Below are 27,859 nucleotides of genomic sequence, written 5' to 3' on the forward strand. Positions count from 1 at the left end.
TCCCACACTTTGTTTCAGAAAATTGTTTAATATTGCCAGTTCTAGCCAGTTCATATCTTTTTACCATGTGACAGTGACATTTTTTAACAATTACTTGTATCTAACTTCATACTTCATGCCGAAACCCAACCCACGTGTGGTGTGTTTTGATTTTTGAAAATATTTTATATAATAAAAATATGGGCAAGTTCAGATCAAAACTTAAGGGGCAAACAAAAGGCAAAAGATGGCAAAGGGGTCAGTCATCGAATTCAAATCCGAAGACCCAAAAGTACAGGGAAATGGCAAAATCCCGGTTTTTTCAAGAAAATTTGAGTAAGTGGTTGATTATTTTGCATTTAAATTATTACAAGTGTTTTAGAATATAAAAAGAATACTTTAAATAAAGTCTGCTTGGTTTTTCAAAAGGAAACGGACATAATATTGTATTCTTGATAATATAACCTGTTAGAATAAAAGATATTATACAAAAATATATACACCCTAAAAAGACCAAAATATAGAACAGAGATAGGACCCAATGGAGCTATTAAGCTGTATCCTAGTATGTCTAAATCTGTGACATAGGTTAGGCCAGGAAGCTATGAAGTAGTAATTCAAACTTTATGTTATCGCCATCACCATCCCGTTGACTGGCTGATACCGAAGATTGAAATCTGCAAATTGCACAAAGTTTGAGAATTCATAATGTTTAAATAAGACTATCAACCCAATGGTGTGTCATGTAAAGTCTTATACATAACTCTATAAAATGTTATAAAAAAATATGTGGAACTCAATATGTTATAATAAAACTATGTTTTACATATATAATATTCTGTTAAAAAAGGGAAGTTTGATTTTAGCAAATTCCTGCCTCACTCAGCAAGCGGTTCTTAAACATGATGCAATGATCACATATGGACACAGAAAGCAAAAGTCTGCAGACAATGATTTGACAATTGCAAAGGAGTTTGAGAATATGTCAGTGAGGACAGGGGAGGATGGCTCAGATACTGAATATTCTGGATCTATGAAATCGGACACTTACAAGACATTTCAAACATTCGCCTCAGATTGGAGTCAGTGCTCTAATGTCAGTTTTAGCAAGTAAGTGCTTGTTAACTTTGCTTATGGATAATAAAAATACAAGTCAGTGTTTTTTAGTCAAATATTTCTGTATGTATATAGGCACATAGATGGCACTTTTGATGTGTTCATTACATACAAAATGTGTACATAGTAGTGAGTAGCAATAACTACATTCATAAACTAAAAACTTAAGCTACGAGGGTTGTTGGATTGCCCTGGTCTAAGAAGAAGCCTACAACAAACTTAAGTTGCTTGTTCTTTTTGTTATCACCATCTCATATTGTATTTTGAATTTATTTGAGAAGTAACCTGCTTAGAGCTATAATTTTTAATCTAGCTTTTTTATTGTTCATATAATCCTTTATACTGGACTAGGACTTTTTTAACCCAATAGTTTGTGAAATATTTGATATTTTACATAGATACTGTATTTGTTACTACTCTGTAATGTAGCATCTGCAACAGCACACTCACTCGTACGCTTGTGACGGTTAGGCAACAAGGGTCATATCTGATCACATGTATTTGGCTTCATGGAGTAATGTCACATTACAGAAATAACATGATTTCTTATTTTTTTTGTATGTAAAAATAAATTAATACTGATTATTTCAAAAGTAAAAAACAGAAGTTGTTAATTTTAATGATAGAACCTATAGGGTTTTTCTAGTATCTTTAATTGATCTCTAAAGCTTTAACATCTATATTATTTGTGTGAAAAGGTTGCTAACAAGGTTTGACTCGAAAAATGCAGTGCATAAGGAAATGTTGGCAGTATTAGCAGCTGTGGCAGAGGTTATCAAGGAGCAGGGCGGAAAGGAGTCAACCACTGAATACTTTGCTGCTTTGGTAAGTGAACAATTACTATCATACGATGCGTTATGATATCTCTTAAATGCTGATTGGGGTATGTGTTTAATAAGCTGCTATATACCTAACTGGTTGGCCCTTTCGTCATCTCTTATTATATCCCCGGGGAAAAGATCAAAATTATCTTCTCCCACAGCTTTATCAACTCTCAGAGCACTATGGAAATAATATTCAAATAATATATGTGTAATAATAAACAGGGTAAACTTCTCCTATTCCCTGTTTCCTTACTATACCTATCCCCTTGTCAGGGGATATAGTCAGAGGATATAATTTTTGTCTCCGGCCTGTGCTAGCACTGCAGGTGAGATTGCAGTCAAAGGCTAATGTTACAGTAAATATATAAAGTGGGTATTTGCCAGATATTTTATTAAATAGCTAATAAAGTTTTCAAGAAACAATTAATATTATATTTGATTAAAAACCAATATTCATGACATTTAGTTGGTGGGTATTTTGATATAAATACAACTGCCTAATTGATTGAGAGAACGATGCAAAGATACCACTTGGTGTCTTAGTCATTTATCACTAACATGTAGTTGAATAAAAAAAGATTTAAAATCAGGTCGCACACTGAGTCTGAGCATGCCTTTTCATAGAACTAAGTTCTACAAGCACTCCTTTACAGTGCAAGCCATTGAACTGCGGAATACACTCAAATAAGGCAGTCTAAATAATTTACTATATTTAAACAAGCTGTCAAAAATCACTAAAGTTTAACAATAAAGATGACTTGTATTAGTATTTACTGTTTATGTTTCTTCACTGTTGGGGTGTCAAGTTCAAATACCAGCACCTATAACTTTCTAAGTTATGTGCGTATAAAAAAATTAAAATACCATTTGCTTCAACGGTGCATACCTGAGAGTTCTCCATAATGTTCTCTAAGGTGTGTGAAGTCCACCAATCCTCACTGGTCCAGCGTGGTGGACTATGGCCTTAACCCCTTCTCATTGTGGGAGGAGACCCGTGCTCTGTAGTGGGACAGTAATGGGTTAATATGATGATGTGTTTTTGATATGTTAAAGTATATATTAGCTTTTTTTTTATATTTATTATATTATGTTTTATTTTATTTGTGTAATCTAGTTCAAATATTAGTATGTTGCTATTCTTATGTATTTTTGTTTTAATTATGCACTACCACAAGTCCTTTATACTTATATTTTCGTTTTCCTAAGCGATAAGGCCGCCTTTTTTTTCTGCTTATGCCTGCATTTTTTTTTAATCTTCTTCGGTTTTTATTTATTTGTAGTGTGCAAATAAAGAGTCTAAAATAAATAATATTATAATCTGACAACCTGGTTGTATATATATTATTTTCTTATATTTATTGTTATTAGATGCAGACACTAAAAGCATCGGAAGGGGAAGAGAGTTTGGTCGCCACATTATCACTCCTGTCCATGGGCATCAAATCAGTACCTCAAGCGGTATTGAGGAAACAGTTCTCCGACTGTGCGACCATATTCACAGAGATTTTGGAGAAGGACGAGCAATCGGATAATGGGACTTTGTTGCGCAGTGCCATAGGATGTTTGTCTGTTCTGTTGAGAGCGCAAGAGTATGCTCTGTGGGGCGATTCCTCTACGTTGAGGGTTTTTGAATCTGTATTGGCCTTCGCATTGCATTCTAAACCTAAGGTTAGTTTATTATCTTTATCTCCCTGCTATAAAGCGATGATAGACTAGTCGTTTGACGACTTGCATGGCGCCACGGTGAGCGCTGTGGATTTAAGTAGGAGGAGGCTAGTTACCATCCTACTGACAAAAACGTGCCGCTAAGCGATTTAGTGTTCCGGTGCGATGTCGCGTAGAAAACGATTAGGTGTATGACTACTATACTTCCTAACAGGTTAGCCCGCTACCATCACTTATACACATATACATGCACCATCACATATACATGCACCATCACATATACACATACACATAAAATATCACTTGCTTCAACTGTAAAGGAAAACATCGTGAGGTCACTGCATGCCTGATAGAGTTCCATAATGTTCTCAAAGGCGCGTGGAGTCCACCAATCCGCACTGTGCCAGCGTGGTGGACTACGGCCTAAACACCTCAAATTGTGTGAGACCCGTGCAGGCAGACCTCTTCCACACAGACTTAAGAACATACAGAACCCTCATTCAGCCATTATTGCATGCGGTGCATTGTGTCCATAAACAGTGAAAACGCCCCGCGCACGTCTCACTTCACACCCGCGGAATGTTGCTAGATCACAAACTATCCCATTTTCCCCTTTTAGGGTAAACGTTTAGAACATTAGAGGTAAAATTATTATTGTCGACTGCTAAATGGTAACCGCCCGTTCGAGAAACTACAATATTACTTGAATATTAGTCGTGTACACGGTTTCTGTATGTTGTTGACTCTGTGGTTTTCCACATACCGTCACTTATAATGACGTGCCGCCAAGCGATTCAGCGTTCCGGTACGATGAAGCGTAGAAATCGATTACCCGCCGGCGCGACAACGCGGAGGCACAAATGGTGACATCGATGACGCGAGGCCCATCGGATTTGACAACATCCCAGGGACATCAGGGACTTTATCAATTTTTTTTATTTATTATCAGCCTGCCTATATCCAATGTGCCTAACAGTTTAAATGTTATGTTTCAGAATAAGATTTTAATCGCTATTAATTAATGTGACAATTTATTAATCTATGTGTTATTATTATATTCTTTTGACGTCAATTAGTTGGGCGGTTATAACTATTTTGTAACATTGCATGAATGAATGAATACACTTTTATTGTACCTACACCAAAGAAAAAAAGTAGTTACAGAGATATAAATACATAGCAAGAGAGTACAATTTGGTGGCCTTATCGCCTCATAGCGATTTCTTTCAGGCAACCAATGCGTAAAAGGAAAAACGCATGCTAAATTACCGGTACTAAATACACTGTACCCTAAACCAACATGTAAAACCTTATTGACGTGTATTTTGCAATAAATTATTGTAAATGATTATAAAATGATCGCACAGACACGATCAAAGCCAATGATGGCGGGCCCTAGACTAGAAAGGGGCTAAAACAACCAGTACCAGGGCAGCATAACTGCTCTGCGAATATGACCCGGGTAAGGAGGCGTTGCCTCGAGGCCCGTACCCCCAATCGCTTGTAGACGACCCGCACGCGATTACGGGTATGGGTACTCGTAAGTGACATACCACTGACAAGTTTACCAGTTACCATACCACCTTGTAGTGGAATGGTGGAATGAATAAAAGTTAACTGTTTTGGTGTAACAGGTTCGTAAGGCGGCCCAGCACGCTGTGACCGCCATTTTGAGGGGAAGCTGTTTCATGGTGCCATCGGAAGATCAGAAGACTAAGGTAACCTTTTCTTACTTATTACGTTAATCGTTTTTATATTTAGGTTAAATAAAATTCCAATTAGCAAACTGGTAACTAGTTACTCAGTCAAGGAATTTTTAGTGCACAAAAATATTTGACTAGATACGAGTATATATATACCTAATTACCTCTACTGATATTATACTTAATATTATGTCAAAAGTCAAAAGTCAAAAATATCTTTATACAGGTGGCACTTTTGATGCGTACATGAGAATTACACGGTAGTGAGATGATGGCGATAACCACATTCGTAAACTTAAAACTAAAGCTACGAGGGTTCCAAACGCGTCCTGGTCTAAGACGAAGCCCACAACAAAATTAGCCTGGTGTTTTTTAATTTTGTTATTACCATCTCACATTTTTATTTAAAATTATTAAAAGAGCAAGGTTGCTCTTCTAAATTAAAAAAAAAAACAAAAAAAGCTTTATCGATTATGTAGTCCTTCATAATATAAGTAGGACTTTTCTATAAGCTTACGTTTAATACAAACTTTAAACTTTTTAAGAGACATCTCCAAGGTATGCTTGGGTGCTTGCAATATGCTTTTTAATTTACCTCAATATTTGGACGTCGATGTGAACGACAAAATATGCGTGAAACACAAATTGAAAACATTGATATATAGTACCTACCATAATGCTACCTACAAGGTAACATTAATATTTACAAAAGATATAAGACGACTAACTGTTCACTTATGGGCATGGTACCCAAAATCCTGGCCCTATTTCCCCTTTGAATTGCTAGACCTAGCCGTTGGGCTAAATAAGCGCCAGCTCTTGGGTCACCAGTCTTACTTACTCACACTCCTTGCCTTTTACTGTTGTATTCAAAATCACAACCTCAAAATTCAAAATTCATTTATTTCAATTAGGCCTAGTTTATACGACGGGCGAATGGCCGTGCTTTCTCAGCCCAAGGCCGTGGGTTCGATTCCCACTATTGGAAAATATTTATGTGATGAGCATGAATATTTTTCAGTGACTGGGTGTTTATACGTATATTTTAAATATTTCTGTATATTATTCTTAAAAAAAATATATTCATCAGTCATCTTAGTACCCATAACACAAGCTACGCTTACTTTGGGGCTAGATTGCGATGTGTATATTGTCTTAGTATATTTATTTATTATTATTTATAAGCACTTTCGAAACGTCAGTCTGTTTGTAGTGACTCTACCCCCGGTTTGGAAGGCATTTTCCACCGAGAAGAGCCAGCAAGTAACTAAGCAGATTTCTCTTTTTCAACATCATTCTATTATTATTATTTAACTCTTTATTTGTACACCAAAATGAAGTTAGGAAAATAAAAAACAAAAGAAATACAAAGACAGAAGTAGAATACAAAAGGCGGCCTTATCGCTAAGTAGCGATCTCTGCCAGGCAACCTTTGGATTAGGACAAGATGAGAGAGAGCGGACAGGTGGTGTAAAATTATTATAAACGTACATTCAAATAGCTAAATACAAATACATAAGCAAAATTGCACAAATAAGAAAAATATAATAAATAAATATAAAATAATAAACTAATATATACTCAATCATACACATATATGAACATATAGATAATAAAAAATAAACATAATCAAGGTATAATAAATGTCGTCATTATAGTGCAAGATAATATGCTTTCATGGCGTTTTTAAATGTTTCAAGCGATTTTGCCTCACGTATATTTATTCTACAGTTTACAATCTATAGAATTTTCTATCTTGTGAGATATGAGAGCGGAGCCTGCTTCCAAGCAGCCTTGTCGTTAAGAAATTCATCAATCGTATAGTGACCACGATTTATTTAATGTAGTTAACCGGAAGTGTATACCATTACTAAGCCTTATTTATTAAGCTGAAGAGTTTGTTTGGATGCTTGTACGTTTAATTACGCTCAAACATTTTGGATTTTCTTTTTACAAATTGCTATATTTTTAAATTATACATGTATTATATTATCTCTTACGCCCGTTTATACTAACGACGGGCAAGGCAATGCCTAATTACGTAACGCCTAATCCAAGAAGATTCCTATGCATTCCTTTACCTTACACCAATCGATTTTTACTAGGCAACTCATATAATTGGGTTGGTACATACTCACACACCAAGTGCTCAAGAGGGTAATTACCTTAGTTAGGAGATTCCTAATTATTTATTTTTTATAGGGCCAATTTTAATTTATAATATAGTATATAAGATTATTGTTATTGTTGTAGCTATGGATTTCCATCTGAATTAAACGTTATTATTATTATCTAACTTGTCTATGGTTCTTGCCACAAGGGGAGGTATTTTGTTTTTGTAGTATCATATTTTTCTCGTTTTTTGTATGGATTTATGTTTAATAACAAAAAACTAGTTTGTATGTATTATATCTGACATGTGTCAATTTATTGGTTCCCTTAACTTTACGATCCGCTGAATCGGTGTCGTAACTTTAGACGGCGCCTAACGTCGTTAGACATCACACATAGAGTTCGTGAAAAGTTTTTTTTCTCTAGGTATCACATAAATCGCTAGGCGTCCGATTAAGGCGATTCCTAGATTAAGTGAAAACGGGCATAAGGGTAGATAAAACTAGTCTAGGTATCACATAACTCTCTAGGCATCCGATTAAGGCGATTCCTAGATTAAGTGAAAACGGGCATAAGGGTAGATAAAAGCAGTCTAGGTATCCTATAACTCGCTAGGCATCCGATTAAGGCCATCAGAGTTCATGTATAAAAATTAGACAAGATTGAATTTGGTGCAGTTGCTGAGCATACATGTGTAGCAAACAAACACACAAACAATCATTGAAAATTGAAAATTGGTGCAGTTGCTGAGCTTACATGTGTAGCAAACAAACAAACAATCATTGAAAATTGAAAATTGGTGCAGTTGCTGAGCATACATGTGTAGCAAACAAACAAACAAACAATCATTGAAAATTGGTGCAGTTGCTGAGCTTACATGTGTAGCAAACAAACAAACAAACAATCATTGAAAATTGAAAATTGGTGCAGTTGCTGAGCATACATGTGTAGCAAACAAAGAAATAAGACACTTCGCATTTATAATACTTGTGAAACCAAATTTTAAGTCGATAAAATCTAAGTTTCGAACTTAACATTTTAAGATTTTGTAATATTTTTGTTTTAGGCTCCCAAACTTCACCCAGCTTCTAACCGCACTGCTGAGTATTGTCTGGCTCAAATCAAACCCGAGGCACTTCTATCCGGCCACCGTACAGTACTGCACACGCTCACAATGTTACGAGACGTCCTGGCTGTATTCAGTAAGGAGCATATTAAGGTCAGGAAAATAAAAAGTTCATAAACAAAAAAACCCTATTAGCATATAGCACTGAAAACAAGTGTATGTAAAAAGTTTACAAAACTGATTTAATTTTTAATTGTATTTAACCAATAGGCGTAGTCGGTGGCCTCTTATTCCTCTAAACTCGGTGATGATTAACAGTTTGGCAGATTTAAAAAATACCTTCTTATTATTTCATACATATATTAATCCAAGATGACATAAGCTACCGTTTTTTAAAGTTTTGTAAAATGAGTGGCCACCGACTACGCCTATTTGTTCAGTAATGTTACAAAGCTTTTGAATTAACTTTATAATGATTTTAAATTTAAATACCTTTTGAACAATATTTCTATTTTCATTTGAACGCATGATGAGGTAAATATTAAAGCCCCAGTCTGTGGCCGACTTTGGTTTCTTTCATCTAGTATCCATGCCGATAAATGAAACGGAAATATGTCACGATAGAGAAACAAGCACATAAATATGAGATTCAATCGGCGAGAGAGTGAGATAGAATAAATAACACATTTTGTGTTAGTTACCATGGAAACGGAATAATATGTAGTATAATATTCTACGTCAAAATATTAAATTCATTTTAAGCTCCTCATACTCTATATCCATCTTCCAGGTTACCTTCTACTTTGTGTGAATAGGCATGATGACAGTTATAAAGAGTCCCTAAAATATTGTATTTACCTAAGTATATATGATTCATGTATAATGAAAAGATTTATTTTCAATAAATAAAACTGCAAAATCTAGCGCTCCGCCATGACGGGTGAAACGCTGAATTTAAAATTATGACGTCACCTCTATATAAACAAATTTGTACCGCTTGAACTTTGGAAATCTCTGAGTATATCAAGGATTTTGTGTTTTCCGAGTAACAGTTATGTTTCTTGTTACGTAAAAATCTATAATCTAGGGATTTAAGAAGGATTTACTAAAGCTCTTATTTGTCTATGATGTTATTAGTGCGGCCATGACACCTGGCGAGTGTTTTTTTTTTTTAAATTTATATCAACATAAACTTAAGCAAAAATAAGATATTTTTTGGACATAGCAAATACATCCGAACATCATAGGGCAGTTTATCATAAAAATAATCATCATGACATTTCATTTAGACAATATGCGAAGCGATCCTGTCACTGATGACCCACAACAACGTATACATCAAAACCTGCTGCCTTCACACACTGCACGCTTTGTTCTCCGCACCCCGGGATGCCTGCAACCTGACTGCCAACCTTGGCGTCCAGCTGACACGAGCCTTAATGGCTGCCAGACCTCCGGCCAACGACACTGGACAGGTGTTGGCATGGGCCGCCGTGCTGCAACAGGGCTATGGCTGTCTTGCTGGGTACTTTTTATTGGCACTATAAGTTAATAGTACTTTATTTAAGGACTAGCTGTCGTCCGCGACTTCGCCTGCGTTTATTTTTGTTTCGTTCAATTCAGGTGTAGTTCTATTGTACATATATTATTAAAGTTTAATATTCTTGTAAAAATGTTTTAAAAATAACTTTTTCAATCAGAAAATTTTCGCTAAAAAGAACTTTTAAGTTTTTTTTACTTGTAGTTTTTTTAAACTAACAATAATTTTTGAATGAAATGACCGATTGGAATGAATTATATTACCATAGTAAATATGAATACTCTTGATGATAGAATTATTTATTTGACTAAGAATTAATACTGCGATACTAATGTAACTAAAATTTAAGAACACAAAAGCTGCTATTGCGACTTTACTATGGTTAGACATATTCCTTCGTGGACTTTATATAGGTAATATTAAGTACGTCATTTTTATATATCACCAATAGTTTTCTCAGCGCTTGCAAGTAATGAAATTAAGTAATAAATAGGCAAAATTTTGTTACTTTGGGTTACTTTATTGCAATTTAAAATATATTATATTATAGACTATGTTACTTCCAGATAGTTCAGCTTTCTTTTGGTGAAGAAATGGTTAAAATCTGTCCAGTACTTTCGGAGCCTATTCGGGACGAACAAACACAAAAATCTTTTCTCTCAGCGTAGATATAGATATATTAAACAAAGCCGTTATAGCCGTTTAATTAAACCGTTAATTGTGTTTAATTTAGGTATTGGATAGACGCAGGCGTTACTTTGCGGAATTCCATGATATATTATGAAAATTGAGCTTAATTTCTTATACTCCGCGAAAAGCAGGAGAATCTGTATGTAATTTATAATTTCTTTAATCCTTATACTATACTCAACACCAAACAGATCTTCGGCATACAATTATTCGATGGAAAGGCATCATCTCAGGATGCTCCGGTTTTGGAACGAAACGTGCGTAGAAATGTACCCTACATTGCCGAAGATCTGTTTGGTGTGGAGTATAAGGAATTGACGAAATTATAAATTACATACAGATTCTCCTGGTTTTCGCGGAGTATAGCAAATGAAGCTTAATTTTCATAAATTAAATTAAGGTTTTCTATTCCAGCTTAGACATCAACCTTTGCATACCGAACCTGCCGTTGTTTGTGAACATCTGCGTGTCGGAGTTATGGCTCTCGGACGTTGCGGATGTCAACTCCGCATCTACTAACGCCTTGAAAGTATGTTATTCATTATATTCCCTCATTACCTCGTAGGGATAAGTAAAAGACACACGGGATTTGTAAAACATCTAGTTATTACTTTTAACAAATATAAATATATTAAAATTTAAAATAAAATAAACCCAACTTCTTAGAGCTGTATCTGATTTTATGGGTCACTCAAAAAGAATTAGCGTTTCGGTTTCACAGATAACTTATGCAGACAGTAAATAATGCAGTTCTACAGCCTCTGAAGTATTATATCGGTTTTCATTTACACGTTGTATATAAACGCCAAATAATTTAGCTATTTGGTTCATAATAATTTTAAATTACATTGTGAGATGGTGATAACAAAAACAAACACCCGGCTAAGTTCGTTGTGGGCTTCTTCTTAGACCGGGACGCGTTTGGAACCCTCGTAGCTTTAGTTTTAAGTTTACGAATGTGGTTATCGCCATCATCTCACTACCGTGAAATTCTTAATATGTACGCATCAGAAGTGCCACCTATGGGCCTACTTGAATAAATATATTTTTGACTTTGACTTTGACATCCACCCAGGCCGTACTCCTAGACTGCGTGAAGCCAGCAATACAGTCCGACCAGTGTTTGCGTAAGCACAAGACACACATAGACACGATATTCAAGACCATAGGCACGGGACTGGACAATCCATTCAACCAGGCGATCAAACATGTCATACTTACTATTGCTGTATGTTTTGAGGTAAGTGAAGTAAACATTTGGTATCTAATTTAAGTAAATACTAGCGGATCCTCGCGACTTCGTCCGCGAACGAGCCGACTTAAAAAAATATTCGTATGTTGTCGCGGACTGTTTTATACAACTTTAAAGAAACAACAATTCCGACAATTCCGTTAAAACGTTTACCGTTCACGCATCGCACGCATCAGAATCTCTCAAAAAGGATATTTTTTGCAGTTTTTGTCCGAAATTCAATATAAATGAATCCTAGCTAGATCGATTTATCGCCCCCGAAACCCCCTGTATACTAAATTTCATGAAAATCGTTGGAGCCGATTCCGAGATTCCAATTATATATATATATAAGAATTGCTCGTTTAAAGACATAAGATGATACATTTTTTTTTATTTAAGTTGAATATTTATTATATTTATTCCCACAAAATGTTTCTGTGATGAATATGAATGTTTTTCAGTGTCTGAGTGTTTATGTGTATATTATAAGTATTTATGTAAATTATTCATAAAAATATTCATCAGTTATCTTAGTACCCATAACACAAGCTACGCTTACTTTTGGACTAGATGACGGTGTGTGTATTGTCGTAGTATATTCATAGTATTACAGTATTTATTTGTTTCACAGATAGGCAACGAAAAAATAGAATATCTCCTAGCGCCTTTACTGAAGAAACTGAACGAACGCCGCGAGAGTCACAACTTCCATAACGAGAAAGAGGCGGAATACGCTACGGGATGCGCGATCAAATCCCTAGGACCGGAATTCGTACTAAAAATAATACCGCTAAGGGACGGAGAAAATATCAATCTTGATAGAAGTTGGCTGCTACCAGTTATGAAGGAGAGAATCACTAATTCGAACATAAAATTCTTCGGTACTGAAATATTGGAAATGGCGACATTCTGTCGTAAGAAATCTCGCGAGCTAGCAGAGTTAAAAGACAATCCGGGATCGCACACCTACGATTTACTGTGCAACCAATTCTGGTCTCTATTTCCGAGCTTCTGTAACCACCCAAAGGATGTTAACGAAAATTTCAAGATTCTAGCACGGGTTTTGGGAAACGTTCTCAAGGACAACCCGGAGTTCAGGCTGTCCATAATGCAAGGTTTGCTTTTGTTAAAACTTTTTGCGTTTTTTATGTTGACATTTGTGTGACGTGACGTGAACACAGGTTATGCACAGGGTATGTATGTACTTATCGGGCAGATGATATCCTTGTTGGTTGCCTTTTTTAATAATTTTAAATGACAATGTGAGCTTCTTCTTAGACCAGGGCATGTATGGAACCCTCGTAGCTCTAGTTTTATGTTTACTTTATGAATGAAGCTATCGCCATCATATCACTACCATGGAAACATGGTTTAATTAATGTCGTCATATCAACCCATTACCGGCGAGGGTCGCGGGCGCGGGTCTCCACCCACAATGCAAAGGCCGTAACCCACCACGCTGGCTCAGTGCGGATTGGTGGCCCCCCTGCGGATTTATTTAATATAAGCATCATAAATGTCATCAGTTCTTTAAATATAAAACATGCATACTAGTTAGAAAAATACTTACCTTAGTGTTTTTTTTGTTTATAATTTAATTTCTGTTAGGTGTACAGTAAAGTGTATTTTCATTTCATTTCATTTTCATTTTTATTTTCTTTTCATTTTCATTTCATTTTCATGTTTATTTTCTTTTCATTTTCATTTCATTTATTATTCTATGTAATAATAATAAATAAATATATTACGACAATAAACACACCGCCATCTAGTCCCAAAGTAAGCGTAGCTTGTGTTATGGGTACTAAGATAACTGATGAATATTTTTATGAATTGTATACATAAATACTTATAATACACATATAAACACCCACTGAAAAACATTCATGTTCATCACACAAGCATTTTCCAGTTGTGGTAATCGAACCCACGGCCTTGGACTCAGAAAGCAGGGTCGCTGCCCATTGCGCCAATCGGCCGTCATGTGTCTTATTTGAATGAAGGAACATTTAACTTTGACTTTATAAATAAATAAATAAATATACTACGACAATACACACATCGCCATCTAGCCCCAAAGTAATCGTAGCTTGTGTTATGGGTACTCAGATAGCTGATGAATATTTTTATGAATATAATACACATAACACTGCGCCCATCGGCTGTCAATAGGCTTTATGAATTTAGTACCATCGTAGCTCCAAAACGAATGTTACTATTTTCATTTGACGTATTTATTTGTTTATTAATTTAAGGTCTAAGAAAGCTTATAGCTTGTTCTGAAGATAACGAAGAGGATAAAAGTGAATTGGCTCGTTTTGCGAAGAACTATATACCAATTCTGTTGAACATTTATATGTCGCCCGTTAAGCTTTTAAAAGGCAGCTATGCGGAGGGCCACAGATTAGCCGCTTTGGAAACTATACAGGTATATGGCTTTTTTTATTTAATTACACGAAAACACTTATATGAACTCACACGTCTTGGAGTCACACGTTTCGTTATATGTTTGAAAGCACGCAACCACAGAATCATTTTTAGAAACAAAACAAAAAATAATAAAGGTAGGCAATGTAGATATGTTTTATTTAATTCATTCACACGATAATTTTATAGAGTCAAATTAAAATCACTTTTCTATTATCCATGATCGTTGTTCCCAGGTGTATTTAACTATATGCGATCAAACTCTAAGAGAAGAACTGTTCACAAACGCTCTGCAACAGTTGGAAGCGTCTAAAGACAACCATTTCCAAAGGGAGTCTATCTTGGACGTAATACGCTTGCTGGTATTTTACCAAAGTTCCGAACAAATTGCGAATCTCTTCGAGAAATGGGTGTATCCATTGTGCGATACTGTCCTAGAGGATCCCAAGAAGTTTTATAAGAAGAATAAGAAAGAGAAAATGGAAACTGAGGAAACGCAACAGCAAAATGGTGAAAAGAAAAACGATTTAAGGTATGTTCGATTAATAGCACTGGTCATAATAGCTAAACAAGCCGAAAAGGTAAAAGTTAAAAGGCTAAAGTGGCAATGTGAGATGGTGATAGCAAATAGAATTCCCGACAAAGTTAGTCGTTGGTGCGTTTGGTACCCCCATAGCTTTAACTTGTAGTTTTCTAGTTACAAATGTAGTTATCACCATCACGTCAGAACAATAGAAAGTAACATTGCTGAAGATTACTGTACGAATTTTTACATTTAAAAATGGCGCTATAAAGCCGCCATTTTGAAAGTTTTCTAAAATTTTAATAAAAAAAAAATCTAACATTTTAATATCAAGAAATTTTATTTGAATTATTGCCATAGACAAATAATGAAGTATAAGTTGTTTTATTTTACTAGGTACAAAGATAAAGCGAAACTATTAGAAATGGAACATAAGAAGGCGTATAGAATTCTAGAGGAGATATTCAAAAGCGAAAAGGAGAGTTGCAAAGAGTTTTTAACTAATAACTACAAGAAGATAAAGAAACTTCTCATGTCTTCGCTGAACAAGGTTGCCGATAGTAGCAAGGCGGCGAGGTTAAGGTAAGTTTTCTAAAACTTGTTCTCTTTTGTAAGATTTTTGTCTCAATTTGATTTATTGCACGCTTCATAAGCGAAGCGTTGTGGTGGGTATTACTGTCAGTTTACGCACACCGAGTGATTCTAGAAATTAAAATGTCACTTTTTTATTCTTTATTGCTTAAATAAGTGAATATAAATAGACAAATGTTGAGAAAAAACACTATTTTTCAACTAATTAAAAAATTGTTTAAAAAAGTTCTGTCTTGGACGTCCGTGTGTCTGTATGTGCGGATCCCGTATCTTGTGGTCACGATAACGAGCGAAATACTTCACTTATCGAGTTGGTTTTTTTTTTATAGGCTTCAGCATTTTGAGGAATAGAAGCCTATTACTATTCACGGTATACTTAGATGTGGTTTAATTATTATTTACAAATAATCTCTATTTTATTGTAATGAATGAGATTATGGGGCGTGCACTTTTGGATTTTCCAACTATTTCTGGTTCTTAGTTCTATTAAACATTATTTTTTAAGAAACTGTCTGTTGTGATATCGTTCGAGTTTATTTTAGGTGTTTAAAAATCGCGTAGGTTGTCCTAAATTTTATTCCTCGTTCTCAGTTCTATTTGACAAGAAAATATATGTTGTATTTTAAGTAACAGACCTATTGAACGTAAAATGCCGACACCCGCATAGTACCAACGCTACGCGACGCGACCGTAATAAAGTGACCGGAGTCATTTGGTTTTGATTTTGCATGTCATGCTAGGGCTATATCTTATTTCTTTCAGTAAAAACTCAACAAGCATTTAATCAACTCATCATCGTATCTCAACGCCGCAATATCTGCACTATCTGTATACTTTACTGCAATACAAATTCAACTCTATTTGCAGGAGCATAGAGCGTTTAATCAACACATCACCGTATCTCAACGCCGTAATTTCTGCCCTACCTATATACCTTACTGCAATACAAATTGAACTCTATTTACAGGTGCATAGAGCATTTAATCAACACATCACCGCACCTCAACGCCGAAAGCAAGTTACTAAAGAGTGCGATAGCTGAGTCAGTGATATGTACGCGGGATATTAACTCTAAATGTCGACAGTGCGCTTTCAACCTTATCAATACGGTTGGAAAAGTATTGAAAAACCAAGATGGAGGTATATAACTTACTCTGAAATTAGTACTTCATCAACACTATCGAACCATTAGCGTACTATGAACTTCTTAACAGAATGAGAATAAGAGCGTAGTCCGCCACGCTGGCCAAGTGCGGATTGGTGGACTTCACACGCCTTTGAGAGCTTAATGTGGAACTGTCAACATGCGTGTTAACTCGTTGTTTTTCCTTCACGGTGAAGAAGTAACTCCAATTATGTAATATTATATCATATCAATCTAAGAATCGGTCTACGAAGAGCCCACACAAACTTAGCCAGGTTTTTTTTTGTTATCACCATCTCACAGTCTAGTTAATGTGGAGCTATGAAGTAAGAGCAATTCATACCCAAGCTTTTTTATCATACATGTATACCTTAATATTATAATAGGATTTTTATATAAGCTTACGTTTTATATGAACTTTGAACTTTTACTTATCTCAAGGATTTCATCTCTTAATTTGTTAGAAAAAGACATACAATTACCCTTAAATGAATTAGTAATTTTATACAGCCTAGTAAACTGCACTACAAGTTTATTTTTACTTCTAAAATTGATATTGTTACAGTCAATTGATATAGAGATAAAGATTGCTATCTCACCTGCTGATAAGTAATAATGCGTTCTAATATGGCAACGGGCTAACCTGGGCTAACCTGTTAGTTGTATGACATTTATATTTAACCTGTACCCCTAATCAGTTTCTCCGCGACCGCTAAATCGCTTGGCGTGACGTTTTTGCTTGTAGAGTGGTAACTAGCCGCGACGGAAGCCCATCAGACCGAAATTATAAATTCCTAAATTGCCTCTCACGGGGATCAAACTTAAAACCTATGGTACCGCTCACCGCTGAGCCAAGGAGGTCATCAAAATTGCTCTCGCGGTAACATCAACATATCTTATATCTTTAAACGTGCAATTCGTGCAATTGCACGTTTAAAGATATATATATATATATATATATATATATATACTAGCTGTTGCCCTCGACTTCGTCTGTGTTTGATTTTGTTTTTAAAGTATTCAGTATCGCTAATCCTTAAATGAGTATAGTAGTATGAGTATATATATATATATATAACATGTGACTGTCAATTATAGACAAATAATTTGCAATAAAATAAAATTTCTACTATAATTAAAGATCAAAGCTATCGTATCGAGCCAATTTAATTTAAAATCGGTTAAGTAGTTCAGCAGTTCATCGCGGAGAAACATGGTGACAGGAGATTTATATATATTAAGATGTAATTGGAATCTCGGAATCGGCTCCAACGATTTTCATGAAATTTAGTATACAGGCTTCGGGGGGCGATAAATGGATCTTTTTGAGCTAGGATTATTTTTAAGAAAATGTCTTTTTTTCGTGTTTTCCGGTAATAACCGATTTGGAGCAGACGAAGTTGCTATATATGTATAGCTGGACGGCCGACTGGCGCAGTGGGCTGCCTGCCGGCATTATGAGTCCAAGGCCGTGGGTTCGCTTCCCACAACTGGAAAAATGATTGTGATGAACATCAATGTTTTTCAGTGTCTGGGTGTTTATCTGTATATTATTAGTATATTGTTCATACAAATATTCATCAGTCATCTTAGTACTCATAACGCAAGCTACGCTTACTTTGGGGCGAAGGCGATGTGTGTATTGTATTTATTTATTTATATCTGTAGTCTTAAATTTCTCGCAGGTATGCAGCCATTCGTAAACCTGCTTTTATCCGGTTTATCGGCGCCATTGCCTCGCATAGCTAGCGCAACCCTGCGCGCCTTAGCATCGGCATTGTTCAACTTCTCTGAGGAGATGGGTTTGGAAACGGTGCAGAATCTCCTGGAGAAAGTCACCCAGCAAATGTCGACAAATAACAGAGAGATTGTGGCGGCCGCTATGAGCTTCCTAAAGGTGAGTTTTATAATTAAGTTTTTTGTTATGATATAACGTTGAAAATGTTTCAAATTCCGGCAATTTCTGAATTTTGTAGTTCCTCTACTGCTGCAAATGTACTTGACAAAAAAAGATAAATGAGGTCAATGTCATCATGAATTATTAATAGGTTTGCCGACTCGTCTCTTTTTTTGAATTAAAACTTCTTTAGGCGCGACTAGGGAGCAAGTCAGATTTTTTTTTTCTGACGGAAGTAACGCTTACGTCTCTCAATTGTTCTATTTAACAAATGAAAATATTTATACAATGTGGAAGTGTTATGATAACACATAAAATCAAATAGTGAATATTAAATGAAATGGCGGAGAAAGGAACTTTTTACTCTCTCATCAATAAATAATAAAAGTTTTACTTCAATCGCGCGTTAAGGTTACACGCACATACATTTTTTTTATCTACAAGTTAGCCGTTCACTGCAATCTCAACTGGTGGTTAATGATGATCCAGTCTAAGATGGCAGCGGGCTAACTTGTTAGGAGTATGGCAATTATATTAAACCGATATCTCTGATCTTTTCAAACAAAAAACGATCGAGAAATCCTGTCTGATATACTTCTGAAAAAACTGCGCTGAAATGCTCCGTTTTCTTCATCATAAAGTACTTATATATCAAAGTTAGGACTCTTGACATCAATTAGTTGGGCGGTTGTATCTATTTTGTAACATTGCATGCCAAATTACTGGCAATACACTGTACCTTAAACCAACATGTAAAACCTTATTGACGTGTATTTTGCAATAATAAAATATGATTATGATTGACAGACGGACATAAGAAGATTGTATATTACAAAAAAGGTGCTAAAGAAACCCCAACAACTTATTCATGACGTGAAGTGACGTGATCAAACGTACAAACGACTGAGCCCCTAATTTATTAATTTTATTTAATCTAGGTTTACACGAAAGTGTTACCAATGGACGCCCTGGCGGGCAGTTTGCCCATCATCTTCAAAACCTTATCGACAATGTCTGACGACTGCAAGCGGCATACTCGACTAGAAATAGGGTACTTCCTCACTAGAATGACTAGGAAGTTTGGCGCTGAAGTTATTGAGAAACTCATCCCTGAGAGAGATGAAGTGATGCTTCGGAGGCTGAGGAACGTGCGGAAGATGGATAATAGGAAAAAAAGGATGAGGGATGGACAGAGGTAATAACGAACGCCAAAATAGATTTACAGGCAACTTTGACAATTCTTTTTCAGACTGAGGCGAAGCTACTCGTTAAACGATTTTGTTGGTGTGTGTTCAAACGTTGCGAATTGACCTCGCAATGCCCTCGGACTAGATATATATATATATACAACGTGTAACAGAATTATGAAATAATATTGAAGGATGCATAAGTATTTATAAAGAACACCCCGCAAAAGTATAAAATAAGCATTTAAAATTTCGATACAAACTAATTCAAAACTTCTTATTGTTAACTTATGACAACCCTATTAAAGATAAAAGACTGACACACGCATAGTGCGCTACCTAATAAAGTGACAGGAGCCACATGATTTTAATCTTGCATGTGATGTTAGGGCTGTATCTAATTTCTCTCAGTAAAAACTTATGGCAGCGGTTTACTCAAAAACTATTAGGTTTTCGGTTTCACAGATAAGTCTCGAAGACAGTACATAATGTACCTCTGAAGCCTGTGAACTATTATTTCGGGTTTCATTTACACATTGTATAAATGGGTATAAAGTTTTAAATTTTTTACATTAGCTTAAAAACTGACACCCAAGAACATCATTCTAGCATCATAACATGTAGAAGATTTTGCTCTTAAAATCTTCAATCAATCTAAACACATGAAAGGTCCAGGAAAAGAATCACAGATCACAATCACCCCAAGTCATGTTTTAAGTCAATACAGATATCTAGTTTATTAGACGCGACGTTAACCTAGTCTGAATAAAAAAAAAGCTATAATAAGAATTACGTAAGTTCCGTAATATTTAACTTTCGGCACAATAGTTAATTGTGATTCTAGTCAACAGCGATGTTTAAAATGGTAACAGTCGAAATCAGGCGGACGTAAAAAACGACAGAATTATCAATCGGCTGACTTCAATGTGCATGAAAAAACAAAAACTCTGAAGAAAGCAGCTTGTGATCGGGTTTATGAAAATTATTAAATACTCCTCAATAATTTTAGGGATCAAGACGACTCAGAATCCGATATGGACATCAAAGGCACCTCCAAAACCCTGGAAGACATTCTCAAAGATTCCGACTCGGAAATGGAGTTCCTGGAGGAAGACGAGCGTCCCAAGGCCAAGGCGAAAGGAAAGAAGAAGAACCAGGCCTGGATTCAGGATGACCCGGAAAATATTGTGGACCTGGCTGATGTATCTTCTGCTAGGAAGATCACAGGTTTGTGGCTATTTTTGTATTTAAAAAATAGTCAGTCATATTGGAGTACTAAATCTCTCAACTCGGATGTAGAAAACCTAAGCATGTATATAAGCCTGGCCTCATACAGCCGGAATGTCTTTCTGAATTCGTAATCTTGAATTTCGGCACCGCATACATATCCCAAATAACGAGATTTAACTGTCGTCTTCCGATTCCCAACACCGGCAAACGTCTTTATGAGAAAGGAATTAATACTAATACTACGAGAGAATTCTAAAACCATCAAATTTACGTCCACTGCTGGACTACTTTTGTATGGCTCCCGTTTAATGTCTCCTGTCAGCAAGGGCAGAAGTTTGCGATTCCAGTAGTTCTCCTGGCTATGTACCCCATCCATTGACACTTTAGCATTGCGATTATTGGGCTATGCCGGTAATTCTTTTACGGCTCTCCTCATTTCTGATTTGATCACCTAGAGTAACTCGAGCGTAGATTTCTTCATCGCCCGCTAAGTGACTCTGAGCCTTCTCATCTGCAGTTGGCTGCATAGAGGATATGCACAGGGTATGCAGATGATATAAAATGAAAAAATCTCAAGTACGAGTTATAAATACTAAAGGGTAGGCTGTTTATAACCCTTAAAATGCATATGCTTAAGTTTTTTTTAACTCGGTGCATACCCTCTATGCACGCCACTGCTCATCTGACTCAAAAAAAGAGAGCGATGGATAAAAAGCCTACCTTCATTCTTACCATCATTTTGTCTTCCTTATGTGTTTAATATTCCCCAAAAAAGAACCAAAAAACAGGGGTGTGCAAATTGTTTTTGACAAGGCTATGCATTAAAAAAGCATCAATATAAATAATTTCGACAAATTTTATTGCAATGCCAAGGCGGGGCGTCATGTCTCTTATGTATGTGCATGTAGCAATTTATAAACATGATAAACATCAAAGAAAAACGCTACGCTACACTACATTACAAAATGTTTAGGTGAAGCTGCCGAAAATTAGTATATGCCTTTCACATCAGCATCTCATAGCGACTGATGTGAAAGGCATATAATAGTTTCGATCTACTTTTTCAAAGGTCCATATTGCAATGAAACACGTTTGAAACAAGAGATGACACATTGCTTTTTAATATCTTTATAATATAAAAAAGCAATGTGTTATCTCTGATGATGTGAAAGGCATATACTAATTTTCGGCCGCGACGGTAGGCGAGCCGTAGCTTAATAGGTGAAAGCGCTCAGGCCGCGATTGCCCGCGATCGCAGGTTCAAATCCTGTCGGTTCCGAAAATTTTTAAATGCATTTTAAATTTATAAAATTGATAATTCCTCCAAGTGTAGGTAAAAACACTAACAAAAAATTATAAAAATACACACACATCGCTGCTGTTTTGTCATGAATCGGTATCGCAGTGTTGGATTCTATTGTTTCCAAAACCCTAATGAGCTCTGAGGGTAGTGTATGCAGTGCCTTTATGCATGTATGCAGGGCACGCCAAAAAGCCTACCTTCATTCTTACCATCATTGTGTCTTCTTCATGTGTTTAATATTCCCCAGCAACGAACCCAAAACAGAAGAAACGTTTGCCCGAAGAGAAAAAGCAAAAGAAGGACGGTGGTTTCAAAACAGCGCCGGACGGTCGTCTGATCATCAGCGATGATGTATTCGACGATGATGACAACGACGAGCCTCGTCCGAGCGGTGACGTGGAAAGCGATACCGATGATACAGGTACGTTAAGGTTATTTGGACTAAGCTGAACAACTTTTTGAAGTTATACTTCTTTTGCTGCGATGGAGAAAAATTATGAGAGTGAATTATTACGATGCGCGCGCACACCGACACCTGAATTCTACATCGTGAAGATAGTTTTAGTTCTAGGTGGCATGAAAATCGATAACTATGTTCAAGTTGTATATTCTAGTATTTTTATATTTAGAACACGTGTTTCGTAACCGTATAAACATGTGTGTGATTAAATAAATATTTTAAGAAAACCGTAAATAAAACCTTTTTTATTTAAATAAATTCTTTTTGATCAATTTTAATATTCATCGTTAATCACTGCTGCATTTTAGTTATTTTTTCCATACAACAAAGAAGTATAACTTCTAACGCGTGTACATAAGTACACGCACTCTTTTTTTTTTTTATTTAAATTTTATGTACAGAACAAATAAATATACACAACGTGTAACCGAATAACGAAATAGTGTTGAAGGATGCATAAGTAAATTTCATTAAGAATCTCCCTGTGAAAACATTAAATCAAAAGAAGCATATTTACAACCCTATTGAAGATAAAAGACTGACACGCGCATAGTACCTACGCTACGCGACGGGTACCTTTATAATAGTTTTTGTTTACAGCAAAAATGATGGCAGTGGTTTAGCTATAAAACTATAAGCGTTTCGGTTTCAGAGAGAAGCCTCAGAGAATAATATATAATAATAATGTACCTCTAAAGCCTGTGAAGTAATATTTCGGTTTTCATGTACACATTGTAATGAGCTTTGACATCGAAACTATTATGAAATATCAAAGTATTTACGTATTGGCGGTGATAAGGACTTCGGCTTCACTTAAGGGGGCGCCGAGTTCGAATCTCAGCACGCACCTCGAACCTTTTTTACGTTATGTGCGTTTTAAGTAATCAAAATATCACTTGCTTCAACGGTGAAGGAAAACATCGTGTGGAAACCTGCACGCCTGAGAGTTCTCCATAATGTTCTCAAAGCCGTGTGAAGTCCACCAATCCGCACTGGGCCAGTGTGATGGACTACGGCTTTAACCCTTGACCCGTACCCTGTAGTGGGCCGGTAATGGGTTGGTATGATGATGATGAGCTACGTATTGTATATTAAGTTGTCTTTATATTTGGTTTAACCTTCAAGGTTCACTTCCACAGATAACGAAGCGGAGAACCCAAAACCATCCAAATTGCTTAAGCCGGGAGCCAAGAGACGCTATGACGACATCCTGAGTATCAAGAGCGGCCGCACCAACAGGAGTAGAGCTTCCACGGTCACTGTGGGCTCCAAGTACAAAGCCGGGGGTAAAGGAATACACAGGTAAGCGTACTTACAGAAAGTGTGATTGCGTGCGTTTTATACGTTCGCGTAAGTTTGCGCGCACGCACTCTTCTACAGATAATGAAGTTATTATGTCGTAACCTTCTAAACTGCCAAGAGTCCGGCACGCTACGAGAATATTTTTAGACGCTCCGTTGGACCGTGGACGCTCTAAGTAGAGCGTCCACGGTTACTGTTATCTCCGAGTATAAATGCGTAAGTTTGAGTGCGTGCGTTCGTATTATTCATTTGAATACGCTAGTACGCAAGCACGCAAGCACTTTTTCGCAGATAACCAAACCATCTGCAAACCGCCTTGGTTTGTGCCACATACGCACGCACTTCTCCACAGATAACATAATACAGATAACATCTTGGAAACCGTCTTAACCGCTTAAGCCGGCGCGCTGAATAACATCTTTAGTATTAAAAGCGGCCGCAACATGTATAAAGCTAGGCATATGTAGGTAAGCGGTTCGTTTGTTTAAGCTCGGATGCACACACGCACGCACGCACGCATTTTGCATAGAAAAATAATTAAACTTCTTGTAACCGACTAATCTTCTCTAGTCGGTAGTCTAAGAGCCAAGGCTCGCTTCTATGACATACATCCAACAGCATATGTTACACCACGGTTACGATTGGCTTCAATTACAAAGCAAGGGGATAAGGTAATACACACTGGTTGTCTAGTGGGAGGCTTCGGCTGTTGCTAGTTACCTTCCTACCTACAAAGAGGTGCCGCTAAGCGTCGATTAGGGGTAGTAGTATCTTAAGTACGCAAAGTATCTTAATCCCACCACAACTTCCTTTGACTTTGAGCATGCCGTTCCACAAAACGAAGTTTTATAAGCATTCGTTCACTGTCAAAGCTACTGAATTGTGGAATGCACTCCCATTGATCATAAGACAGGCGAAGTCATTGGGCATATTTAAAAATGCTGTTAAGGCTCATTATCTCGCTCAGTAAAGACGACTATTATTATTTATTTATCTACTCAAACTCATATTTAAGTATTTATGGTATATTAAGATATGTATTAGTATATTTATTTTTTTATATTTATCAATAGTATTTTTTATTTTTTTTTATTTGTGTAGTCTGGTTTATGTATTAGTATGTAGATATTTGTATGTATGTACTAAATAGTGTACCCCACCTATTTGTTTTCTTTTTAGTTTTCCTAATCCTAAGGTTGCCTGGCAGAGATCGCTACTTAGCGATAAGGCCGCCTTTTGTATCCTGCTTCATTCTTCATGTGTTTGTTCTTTTTTTGTCTTGTTTCTTTGTTTGAGTGGTGTACAAATAAAGAGTATAAATAAATAAATAAATAAAATAACTTCTTCATAATTAACTGGATTTGGGAGTATGAAGGTCGTTATAATCCTGATATCTTCCCGGGTGATATGACGCCATTTTAAATTCGTGCATTCTTACTTTCATTTTATTTACATATTTTTTCTGCTAGTATTCTTTATTGAGTATCAATATTTATTGCAGACCTCTTGGATCAGCTGCCTCCGTCACTTCGGCGATGGGCACAGAGTACAAATCGAAGAAGGCGAAAGGCGACATCAAGAAGCGAGGCAAACCCGACCCCTACGCGTATCTGCCGCTATCTAGGAAGAATTTAAACAAAAGGTATCATCCAACGGACTTTTAGCGTGATTTTTCTGACTAGGCTTGTATAGTACAACTTATCTGGCCCGGTAGCCAAAATTAGAAATAATATCACCATATTTAATAGGGCGAAGCGGTGATAGGTATACCATGTTGTTATAAACCGTGTTGCGTGTTGTTATTTAACCCTATTCCGTGTTGTTATAAACCGTGTTGCGTGTTGTTATTTAACCCTATTCCGTGTTGTTATAAACCGTGTTGCATTTTGTTATTTAACCTTATTCCATGTTATTATAAACCGTGTTGAGTGTTCTTATTTAACCTTATTCCATGTTGTTATAAACCGTGTTGCGTGTTGTTACTTAACCTTATTCCATGTTGTTATATACCGTGTTGCGTGTTGTTACTTAACCCTATTCCATGTTGTTATATACCGTGTTGCGTGTTGTTACTTAACCCTATTCCATGTTGTTATATACCGTGTTGCGTGTTGCTACTTAACCCTATTCCATGTTGTTATAAACCGTTTTGCGTGTTGTTACTTAACCCTATTCCATGTTGTTATATACCATGTTGCGTGTTGTTATTTAACCTTCATGTTGTTATTAATAGCCTAATTAAATTATGAAAATCGTTGTTTGTGTTAATTTGCAAGTTAATTTTGAAACGGGGCTAGGAAACCTACTAATGTGTAATTTTTTCTTATATCTACATTTTCTTTACAGGAAAAAGTCTGTCACATCGACCCAGTTCAAAGGAGTCGTCAAGGCAAAAACGAAAGGCAGATTAAACAAAAAGAATAAATAGATTTTTTAAGGCCTCCTAAGGGATCCTCTTTCTTTGCATCTACTTACAAACAATATTTACTTTAGCCATTGCGACTTTGGAAGAGGTAGAAGTACAGCTTTTTGCGATAGAACTCGTTCGGAGAAGTGTTACCGTCACTTTCTCCTGCAATACAGCATTTCTTAAGTCAATGCCTTAACTTAATTATTCTACTGCAATTCGCATAAAAAATAAAAAGGTCGACGCAAATAATCTATGTTATGAGCTTTCCCATTATTGTATATTCGAAATTTTATAGCAAAAGATCGATAGTCAAGGTCTTTATCTTAAATGCATACAATTAAAAGACAAGGAAATTAAAGCATCAAAATTTTCCGAATAACAATTCGTACAAATTGATTAATTTGTAAAGTTTATCGTAAGTGTTCAATATAACTAGATGATTTTTTTCCCCTTTTAACTATATCTACGATCCAGTAGCGTGCACAAGAATATTGACCAGGTTTCCATAAAGCTGGAAAATGGATTAAAATGAGAAAAACCTCTTGCTATTCGAGTTATATGAAAATTTAAGGGTAGGGAGTGCATTTGTTCATATATGAAATTCACGCCACAGGACCCAGGCACTTTGAAAATGGCATAATTTTTTTTTTACGGTAATAATTGGCAGACTAACAGATGGCTCATATGATGGTAAATGAAAAACCATCCAAACCAAACCACGCCTATATATAGAGAACACGTCCTGTGTCTATCAACCTGAGCCGTAGGAGTGTAACTACGTGCTTCAGATCGGAACAAAACAATGCCGGTACGATACTAAGAGAATGTATAATCTTCCGAATACTTAAATTATAATTATAAAGTTTATTCAGTGATTTTTGACGGTGCATTGAAAAAAGACTTGTTGTTTCGTTGTTTGTTATTAAAGGCTAAGTTGCGACTATTATTATTTAAATAAATGGAATAACATAAATATTATTTCGCTGTTTTATTAATAACACCAAGATAAACACGTTGATGTAGACGTAGATAAATAAGTAAAGGGAGTAGAGGAGGACAAAAGAAGAGTTGGATGGAAGTGCAAGAGAATATATGCGTGTAAAAGAGTGGAGTTGGCGGCCGATTGTAGTAAGTGGAAAAACAAAAACCCCACTGAGAATTTTAAAGTATTCTATGCGCTGTGTTATAAGTCGGAGGTTCTGAAACTATAAGTAGGGGTCATTATAACCGGTTTAGTATTTCCAAAGACTGGCGCTGATAATTTGCTATTGTAATGGATACTTCAGCCAGTCTGCGGACGTTGGATTGTAAGCTACAGTGGGCTGCCCATATCGAGACACTAGCGGGTAAGCTCAGCTCAGCTGCTATGCTGTCAGAAACATTAGACAGTTAACAGATGTTGAAATTGCTAGGCTTGTTTATTTTGCATACTTCCATAGTGTATTGTCGTATGGGA

At 36.1% G+C, this 27,859-nt stretch overlaps 1 protein-coding gene across 1 annotated transcript; it reads left to right on the plus strand.

Moving 5' to 3' along the window:
* Positions 1-92: 92 nt before the first annotated feature.
* Positions 93-27,187, plus strand: LOC120627950 (RRP12-like protein). Its single transcript, XM_039896080.1, has 21 exons — positions 93-315; positions 846-1,089; positions 1,794-1,920; positions 3,288-3,587; positions 5,219-5,302; positions 8,466-8,618; positions 9,755-9,990; positions 11,110-11,224; positions 11,771-11,935; positions 12,561-13,044; positions 14,185-14,357; positions 14,593-14,888; positions 15,276-15,461; positions 16,438-16,610; positions 18,300-18,511; positions 19,450-19,706; positions 20,708-20,925; positions 22,479-22,652; positions 23,831-23,993; positions 25,495-25,635; positions 26,340-27,187. The coding sequence occupies exons 1-21, from the start codon at positions 180-182 to the stop codon at positions 26,419-26,421; spliced, it is 4,119 nt and encodes a 1,372-aa protein (XP_039752014.1). The 5' UTR covers positions 93-179; the 3' UTR covers positions 26,422-27,187.
* The last annotated feature ends 672 nt before the right edge of the window (positions 27,188-27,859 follow it).

This window comes from Pararge aegeria, chromosome 12, assembly GCF_905163445.1.
Source record: "Pararge aegeria chromosome 12, ilParAegt1.1, whole genome shotgun sequence".
In the NCBI taxonomy this organism is placed as follows: Eukaryota; Metazoa; Arthropoda; class Insecta; order Lepidoptera; family Nymphalidae; genus Pararge; species Pararge aegeria.